This window comes from Electrophorus electricus, chromosome 5 (assembly GCF_013358815.1).
Source record: "Electrophorus electricus isolate fEleEle1 chromosome 5, fEleEle1.pri, whole genome shotgun sequence".
Classification (NCBI taxonomy): Eukaryota; Metazoa; Chordata; class Actinopteri; order Gymnotiformes; family Gymnotidae; genus Electrophorus; species Electrophorus electricus.
In genome coordinates, this window is record NC_049539.1 from 1,265,001 (window position 1) to 1,275,000 (window position 10,000).

General features: G+C 45.7%; 1 protein-coding gene across 3 annotated transcripts in view; it reads left to right on the top strand.

Annotated features, from left to right (window-relative positions):
• Positions 1–1,684: 1,684 nt before the first annotated feature.
• neto1l (neuropilin (NRP) and tolloid (TLL)-like 1, like) overlaps positions 1,685–10,000 on the top strand; it is a 67,874-nt gene continuing 59,558 nt past the window's right edge. For all 3 annotated transcript variants that reach the window (XM_035526506.1, XM_035526505.1, XM_035526507.1), the window contains exons 1-4: positions 1,685–2,657; positions 3,106–3,159; positions 3,324–3,458; positions 4,310–4,558. In XM_035526506.1, the coding sequence (XP_035382399.1) occupies positions 2,630–2,657; positions 3,106–3,159; positions 3,324–3,458; positions 4,310–4,558 (466 nt within the window). In that variant the 5' untranslated portion in view covers positions 1,685–2,629. The remainder of the gene's footprint in view (positions 2,658–3,105; positions 3,160–3,323; positions 3,459–4,309; positions 4,559–10,000) is intronic.

Here is a 10,000-nt window from a genome sequence, read left to right on the forward strand (position 1 = left end):
AGAGAAGTTCGCCAGAATCAGCAGGCACAGAGGCGCAGAAATAGCAGCTGTGGTGGTTTCTGCACTGTTATGTCAATATCTTCTCAGAGAGTGTGGCTGTCTTCTGACTGGCTTAGTGCAGCACAACATCGACAGCGTTCATGCTGGGCTGGATTGTGGTTTGCAGGTTTGGTGATGCACTGGCCATGTTCAAGCCCTTGATGGAGAGAGGGTTCACTGGTATCCACCAGGACTGGGGCATCGCCTACCTCAACACCCTGGGTTCCCCTCCATGCACCGCTTCCTTTCTCACACATACCTCAACCCTACACATACTGTCCCTTTCCTACTAATTAACTCAAACTTCTCTGACTACAACTGTCTCTTGATTTGGGGTTGATCTGGTTGCTGTGATTGGACGGGACAGAGAGGTGAGGCAGTGCTGCCGGGCTACTGGAACACGGCATGCGTGGGGCTGGAGTGGAACCACACCCTTGAGCGGAGGACGTTGCTACGGTGGCTCACGCTGGGGTGGTTGCTGATTCCCAGTGGAAGAGGCTCAGTTCCAGTGGAAGGAGGGAGTCAACACTTACAGTCAGCCAGAGCACAACTACTGAGTGACAAGGAACAAGCCTTTGGTTGTCATGGTGAGGTTAGGCTATTGGTTGTCATGGTGAAGGTATACCTTTGGTTGTCATGGTGAGGTTATCCCATTTCTGCCCTTACCTCTAAGGCGCCCCCTCCTGCTGCATACTGATCACACCTCGCCAGCTTGGCTCATGCAGTTTGGAGAGCCAGGGCACGAAGGTGGACCACAGTGCTTCAGAAGGAGCGCTTCACCATTCAGAACCACACTGCACACCTCCATGCTAGCGTCGATGCCTTGTCCCACTGCTCGAGCGCCCCAGAAGAATCTAGGTACTGTGCACACCTCCAGGAGAGAGAGCAGAAACGGCTGAGGGGAATGTCCTGCTACTGCCGCCACTGCAGCTGTGCGGGACGCAGGGACGGAGTGTCCCTAGCGGGGATCTGTGTGGCGTCCATCATTGGACTTAGTCTTGAGCACACGTAAAGAGCAACATGGCAAACACTCCCAGGATGCCGTGCACCTCTCTGCAGCCTTTATTTAGTTTACATTTAATGTTTTAAATGTTGCTCGTGCTGATCTATGTTAATGTCTTGGGTTTTTTTGTTACTGAGTTGTTTAATCGTTTTCCTATCCTTTTAGGAAAGTTTAACCCTGCTCGTCTGTCTGTTGGCTATCTTATCACTGTTTCTTAGATTGGATCTGGCCCCATTTCTACTTGTTATGCTCTTGTTTTTTTGGTTTTTGAGCCTTTTCTCGACTAAAATTGTCTTCTGATTCCTTTTCCGCATCAACACTACAAAAGCTAACCAACAGCACCCGTGTACTGCTTCTCATGTAAGAAAACACTCGGGAGTCCAGAACCGAAAGTTTCATCCGTCTTTGGCATCGGTAGTTTTGCTAATCAACTCCAATTTTCCCGAAATTAGTGCCGCGCGCTAATTTAGTGACAAACAACAGAGGGGAGTCATTTTACAAAACGCTGTCAGAAAACAGTCTGATTGACGCATGCAATAATCTCTTCCGACGCTAGTTCAAGGACGATGTTTGGTCCTAGGGGAGGTATCTGACTGACCTGAACCTCGAGTGGACGTCTTGAGAGGAGCCCTCCAGCGCCACCCGGAGCGGACCGCAAGTGCTGTGTGACCCCTGGACGTCTCCTGACATCCGTCTTATCCGTATCACTCGCTTGGTCCGTCCCCTTCCTCTCACAGGCGTCTTTCTGCTTCCCCTTCTCGTCCTGTCGCACCGTCGCTGTCCAAGGTCCTGGATCCCGCAGTCCAGCCGGCTTTGCGGCACTTCACCAAAACACAGTCTACTCGCCCTGTGATGATTTACAGCCGCTTTCACTGGATTACACGTGTGTGGCAGAGAGGCAACGCCGCAAGTGAATTAAGCAGCGCAGTGTAATCTGGGGGCTGTTGGGAAAACAGCGAATGCTCAACTGCCACCAGGGAGAAACATGATGAATGAACTCGCTACTGAGTAGCAGAAGGCTGATGACGGGAATTCTGCTCGTGAGCAGGACGCCACGAACACGGTTCCGCATGTCGCGAGCTCTGGCGAGGAAGTTGAATGTGCTCCGCATGTTGCAAACAAGTGAGAAGAGAAGAAGACACGAGCTGCCCACGGATGCGCGCGGATTCTGAGGCTTGTTTTTGAAGGAGATGGAGGATTTGTTAAAAACTCCTTATCATCATCATTTATGAGTCTTTTCTTAAAAACCCGTTCATACTAAAGTCACCGCGTTCCAGGAAAGCCAGTGAAGGATCTAGTCATTCCCTCAATGCATCAAAAGCACCAAATGGATTTGGAAACGTTTGGATGGAATTCGGGCTAACGTTACACTCGCTTGTGCTTTTCCCCTCCGCAGAAGATTAGTTGTGGATTTCTTTGCAGAATTCTCTTGCGCCTGTGAATTAACGCATGAACATGTGGGCTCCGTGATGCTGACTCCGCGCTAGTCCCACTCCCAGAATTTAGACATCTAATTCGCTCCCTCTTAAGGAATTCCCTTCTAAATGGAATTAGTTGAACTCGAAGCCCGCTGTGAAAGGAGCAGACATGGTACAAGGACTGGGGCTTCTTCACGGTAAGCGTCCACGCATGTGGCTATTCCAGGCGGGGGACACCCCTCGGCACTTCGCATTTGAATTCGGGAATTCTGTCCCGGAGTTGTGGAACTTGACGATCTAAATTGTGCGAATGCTGTTTTCTCTTCCCAAACAGTGTGGTTGCAGTTTCCAGCAGACTATGCGCTACTCGCGCTACACACTGAAGCTGCAACCTCGCAAAGCTCTGAAGCTCGTTTTTTAAACACACGTATTCTTTCTCGGCGTTATTGATCTTGTTTAGTTGTTTTGTCTGAAATGAAACGCACATCGGACTAATAATCGTGTTGAAGTAGATGGCTTTTCTGGTGCCGTGAGTCGGCGCAGGACGTGTATCTGTAAAATAACACCCAGCTCTGGTTTGTTAGCGTGTATTTATGGAGTAAGATGTTAATGATTTATGTCTTTTGATTTCAAATCCTATTACAGTTGCTGCAAGCCTCCTCATACTTGGGTTGCCTGGAGCAACCAAGAAGGAAGCAGGTATTTTGTGTGTAGGTGTGTGTGTGTGAGTGTGTGTGTATGTGTGTGTGTGTGTGGGTGTGTGTGTGGGTGTGGGGGGGGGGGGGGTTCTGTTTCCCCCACATAGCACTCACTTGTTCTCTGATCGCTTGCAGCCACTGACGGTTAATTTTTGTTGCTTTCAGTGCAGAACAATTCCGGGGTGCAGCCTGCAGGGCAGTGTGGAACATGGGTGAAAAAACCAGAGGGGGGGCAGTTCACATCCCCCAATTACCCCAACAAATACCCCCCAGAGCGAGAATGCATTTACATCATTGAAGGTAGGCACACCCTCACAAGCGCTTCACGCCAGCTGGATAGAGAAAGCTTCAGAATAATCTGTCTGTTTTAATTTTCCTAGACAGCAGAGCTGTCAAGTGTGATTTGATGGGAATGAAGTCAAATGCTGCTCTTAATGGAAAACAATGGCAGTAATCTCACTGGAACCAGGGGCATGGCACCGTTAAATGCAACAGGCTAACCACTGCACTGAGAATAAAATTAACTCTCTTTTAGTTTGTGATGTCTGCGTAATTGTACATGTTCCCGCCTAGATCAAAATAGAATAGTGGATACACTCCCAACTCCAGTTTAGAATAGTGAATAAATTCCCAGTTCCAGATTACAACAGTGAATAAAATCCCAACTCCAGTTAAATAGTGAATAAATTCTCATTCCAGTTTTCCTGATCAGCTGAACTGACTGAACACTAATCATTTTTGTTGACAAACATCATGAATAAAGTATGAAATCTATACATCAAATGCCATAGAATGCTTGGGAAGCCAATTTCAGCTGTTCCAATATCTACTTTTGAGTAACTGGAGAACGTGATTGGGGATCTTTTTTCTTTCTTTCTTTCTCGGACAGATTCATTTATTCATGGTGGATACAGTCCCATGTGTATTTATTCACACTACTCACATTTATCTTGTAATAAATGCCAAAGAACTTTGCCCCATCGAAACATGTACAGTGTGCGTATGTTGCATGTTCACTGACTTTTGTCATTTCCAAATTGGCTTTTTTCTTGCTCACTGATTTCAGATTTAATCATTTGATTGTACGTTCAGTCGCCCGTTTACATTGGTCTAATACATTTACCAATTTATGTCTGCTCTTGCTGTTCCAGCCCCTCCGAGACAGTGTATTGATCTCTTCTTTGACGAAAAGTATTCAATAGAACCTTCATGGGAATGTAAATTCGACCACATCGAAGTCCGGGATGGACCCTTTGGCTTCTCACCAATCATCGGACGCTACTGTGGCCAGCAGAGCCCTCAGTACATACGGTCCAGCGGTCGCTACCTCTGGATCAAATTCGTTGCAGACGGTGAACTGGAGGCGATAGGCTTCTCCGCAACCTACAGCTTCACAGCAGGTAACGTCTCGCCTCCACACGTGCCCAGCTGGGATTTATGCACTGTGTTGATTCACTGGTTCATTAGCGCTCCATGAGGTGGTGTGTTGTAGAGGAGGTACTTTCCACTCTGCACACGTACGGGAGCGAGATCTGACCCGCTGACCTCTGAACCCTGGGCCGTCTACCGCACCATGCCTGGACCTCTTAACACAGTCAATGGCCACTTGTTAGAATCGCTGAGTTGCATTTTTTCCACTCTGGTATTCAATTTCATTTCCAGAGCATTTGGAAATATAGCTGTCCACTGCCTTCATTAATGAGCATTTAATGTTAATAGCAGATATCATTATAGTCAGTGAATGTGACCATATTGTGGAAGCAGAACATAATATTGAATACCGCGTGTGTAAGGCCTGTTTAGCAATACAGTGGTGAGATTTCACATGGCTATACACCACTCATGATGGAAAGCCACACTGGCACATCAAAATGAGGAATGTGTTGTTTCTGCATATGATGTTCCATAAATGACCATTTTAATTGCCTGTAATGAAATATAAGAAGTAACTAATCTGTCACTAATGATGTGACTAATGTTTGTGACTAATATTTGTTAATTGTTTAATTGCCCTCAGACAGTCATATTCATTCTTTGCATTTCTGCAGTGTCAGAGCAAAGTCCCAGGTAAAGCCCAGGCAGTGCAAACACACGATGTGCTATCTTAAGGAGAGGTCATTTTATTTCTTCGATTGACCCAAAGGTGAAAAAAAATGTAGCTGGAAAACTCAGTTGGACTCATTAAACACAATGCATGCACTCCGTCTGCGTTATGCACTGAAAGCAGAGGCCTGGAGCTGGGATGGGAGGATTTAGGACGGCCTGTTTGTACCTCGTTATTAGCAATCGATTCCTTGCATTCAGCCTTCGGCACAACCGTGTGCTTAATGTCTGTGTTGACTCTGAGGCGTCTTATGTGTACTTGCTGTATAAATGATGGTGGAAAGAAATCACACTTATGCTGGGTTTAAAACTGTCATCAGAACTTAGTATGCTGGTAATAAGATGAATAAAAATATGGCCGCATTAGGAGACGGTGATAAAATATGTCTACTGAAGGGTATATAGTGTTTTCCAAGGAAGGCTGGATTGGCAGAAATATTGCACAGGACACTGTGGATCCATTCAGAAGGAGGAGTAACCCGCCAATCAGGATGAAGCTTATAGCAGGAATAACACACCAATCAGGATGAAGCATATAGCAGGAGTAACACAACAATCAGGATGAAGCATATAGCAGAAGTAACACACCAATCAGGATGAAGCATATAGCAGAAGTAACACACCAATCAGGATGAAGCATATAGCAGAAGTAACACACCAATCAGGATGAAGCATATAGCAGGAGGAGCACACCAATCAGGATGATCCTTATAGCAGGAGTAGCGCACCAATCAGGATGAATCTTATAGCAGGAGTAACACACCAATCAGGATGAAGCTTATTGCAGGCTCAGGGTGTTTTTGATGTTTTGATTGGTTATCCCTCGCTAACTGTTGGTAGTGATGAAGTTCTTCTGGTGCTCCCCGAGAACACGCTCAGTGTCCCTGGTCCTCAAGAGCACACTCAGGGTCTCTTGTCCTGCGGTTTGAAGCGGGACAGAACCGAATCATCTCTGGTCTTGGTTTTCGAACAAGTCCAGTGTTCCACACCCCCAGGGTTCTGAGCACATCCTGAGGTAGCACTGAGGGGCGTGAGGGACAGAGCTAAGTCCCGCCTGTCGCAGTGCTGTCGAGGTTCCTGCAGGAGACAGGCCTTCATCCGCCTCTTCCTCACTAGCGGCGGTGTGTTAGCAGCAGACCTGTGGAGGATCTGAGTCTCCTTGCAGAGCTGCCTAACAGATGTGCAGGGCCTCCGCCTGTGTGCGCTGATACCAGGGGGTGAATCCCCAGTAAGCAAGTGTGAGTGTAATTTAGCTGTGAGCGACTCCTGTGGGAAACACTGTGACTCCTTCACCCAGTTTTCTAGTGCAGGCCGTGAGACAGAACATACCAGTCTTCCCACTCTGTCCGAATTAAACACAATCACCACTTTCAGAGACCACAAACTATCATGAATCTGCTGTGGCTTCCCAGACATCCCTGCGCTCGCACCTGTCACGTTTGTGTCGTTAATCCCAAGCACAGAGTGTGGCGTGGTAAACGGCGACTTATAGACGTACTGAAAACGTTTATTGCTCTAAACAGCTTCCGTTACTGATATTCATTACTGATGTTGATTACTGATACTGTGTCAGCATCTGAAGTCTTTAACCTTCATCCAGTCTTTCTGTCAGTGTCTTTCAGTCTTTCTTTCCTTATCCCTCTCTCCTTCTTTCCCCTCTCCCTCTCTCTCTCTCTCTCCTTCTCTCTTTCTCTTCCCCTGAGCCTACCTGAACTTATTACTCACCTGCTCTCTGACTCACTGAGATAAAGTAAAAAATGGAAGGAGATGAGATCTTTCTGCCATAAATAAACCAGACAGAAGCTCCACCCACTTCCCTCGACTCACCGCATTGGCTATTTGAAGACTCACCTCTGTAGTAAACATATCCACTATAATAACAACAATCATAACAATCACAAGATAATATCTTGCAGACAGTCTCCCCCACATGTCGTAACAAACACAGGGGTGAAACCGGGAGCACCATAGTCATATGACCGTTCAGTGTAAGCACAAAGCGCTCAATATGAAAGAGTCTTTCAGATGCTGCCAGATGTGTGTGTGTGTGTGTGTGTGAAAACCTCTGCCTATCTGTAGACCTTCACACTAAAATCTTATGTCTGTGATAATTTCTTTTTTTGTCTATCTATCTGTCAGTCTGTCTGTATATATAACTATCTCTAATTCATTTCTTAACCATCAGTGTAGTGTGGCGTTATTCAGGGCTGCTGTGTTCATGTTCTTTTGACCCTCGTGCAGAGTTACAGTTATTACCCATCAGAGCAGTAATGTAGTGGAATAATTGGTTTAACATGTGTCCGACAGAATATGAATGAAACTTTTCATGTGAGAGGGACTAAAACGCAATCACGGTGATCACAGCAGGGCAGTGATGGAGTGAAAGGGCATCTAATCTCCTAATTTGGGATTGGGAAGAACATTGGATTGAAATCAGACCAATTACGTTTGAGATTAGATTGGGGAGATGGCTATATGACCCCTCTGATGCAACACAGCATTGGGACAGATTCAAAGTGGAAAATTGAAGATTGAAGAAACGGGTCTTCCATACTCTCTGCTGGTGACCACTAACTACGGCAGGATTGGGGAGGAATTGAAGTGGAATCTCCTGGTTTTGTGGGCTTCTGTAGTACCTCAGAGAACAGACAAGTCTCAGCGTCAACTGATATTTATAGTTTTGAGAGTGAAAATATGTTGAGAAAGTGGCCGAGCGCAGGGTTTACAGTAACCGCTCTCTGACGCCACAGTGAAGTGGAGGAAACCAGAAAATACTCCTGACAAACCAGTGCTAGTTTGAGTTTTGGACTTAATCTCAACACAAGTACAGCGCAGCAGAAAGCAGTCGTTGTCGTACACGTGACAATGTCAGTGGAGTCTGTCATCTCAAAGCAGTGAATTAATCAAGAGCTTGTTGCTCGGTAACCAGGTTAACCTGAGACTACAAGACAGCTAAACCAGTCTAAACCAGTCTAAAGCCATCAAACCAGCTTTTGCTGACCTTTTGAGCGTAATATGAAATTGGTATTGACATTGAAGTTTTGAATTTGTTAAATATGCCCTGAAATTAGAAAAGTCAATAAAATTATTATAAATAAATACATATACAAAATGTGAGATGGTGTAGATCTATCCACATAATAAAATGAAGAAACAGGAACCGGAGATGGGGAGATATTTACCAATTAAACACCAATTAAACACCAATTAAATACATCCACACAGACGTGACCACATCAGGTGGTCTGTCAGGGTGAGAACTCAATGCTCCAGCTGTGTGTGACCCACAGAGAGATGCGTAGGCTTTGGTCTGCTGTAACAGCACCCAACAATAGTGCAGTATGAGTTCTCCTCGGTGCAGACGTAACACTTCCAAGAGAAAGCACGGCGCTGACATCTAAAACATGAAGTTGTACACCTAGAAGATTTTTAGATTTGGTTCAAACATTTGTCTTCAAATTCAGACAATTACTCAGCTTGGGTCCTCGCCCTGTGGAGATGTTATATATTACTGTACTACTAATTCAGAAGCACCTCTGTCCTAAACGTCCTGTTTCTCTGGAAACTCTATGTGCTTTATTACAACTTCTAATCTCTCTCTCTCGCACACAGACTCTCCACATATATATAAGGGAGATTATATGATGCAGGTTAAATAAAATTTAAACTTTTAAAGTTTTTAATTGATTTTCACTGCACACTTTAAATTAAATCTGTTTAGTGCATCCCAATCCTGCCACTTTCGTGTGCACATGCCACTATTACATTTACACTTCAGGTTTAACTGAAACACTTTCCTGAATGTGAATGTGTTTCAGAAGTGGGTGTTGCACTTGTGATCTGTCCTTTGCACTACTGATCTGTTCTTTGCACTAGTGATCTGTCCTTTGCACTATTGATCTGTCCTTTGCACTAGTCATCTGTCCTTTGCACTAGTGATCTGTTCTTTGCACTAGTCATCTGTCCTTTGCACTATTTATCTGTCCTTTGCACTAGTGATCTGTCCTTTGCACTATTGATCTGTCCTTTGCACTAGTCATCTGTCCTTTGCACTAGTGATCTGTTCTTTGCACTAGTCATCTGTCCTTTGCACTATTTATCTGTCCTTTGCACTAGTGATCTGTTCTTTGCACTAGTCATCTGTCCTTTGCACTATTTATCTGTCCTTTGCACTAGTCATCTGTCCTTTGCACTAGTGTTCTGTCCTTTGCACTAGTGATCTGTCCTTTGCACTAGTGATCTGTCCTTTGCACTAGTGATCTGTCCTCTGCCTTTCTGACCTGTTCCCTTGCCCTGTCAGGAAATGTGTGGCTGTGCTGTGTTGCAGTTCTGCTCAGTGCAGCTCTGCTCAGCTGAAGTAGTGCTCTGGGACAGAGGTGTTTGTCCTGAGTGAATGCAGGCGTGGTGGAGGGATATGCCAGCGTCTGCCGCATGCAGCACTGTGCCCGCCAGGACTTCTTCCGCTCTGAGTCAGGGGTAAGGAACTACTGAACTACTGAAAAGTCGAAGGAAAAGAAAGATCCTGTTCTCTAACGGCCCAACGGTCAGGGGGGTCTCTGCTCTCCATTGCATGCTGGGTGCTCTAGTTGACAGTCGTGTTGTGCTGGAAGTGGCAGCAGAGCGCAGGTGTGTTTTGGGTTTGCTGAATCTCTGTTGCGATTCACATCAGAAAGTCTGTGTTAAATAAACACAGACCTGAGAGGTCGCGTCAGACCCGTCTTAAAGAATCAGCCATATGA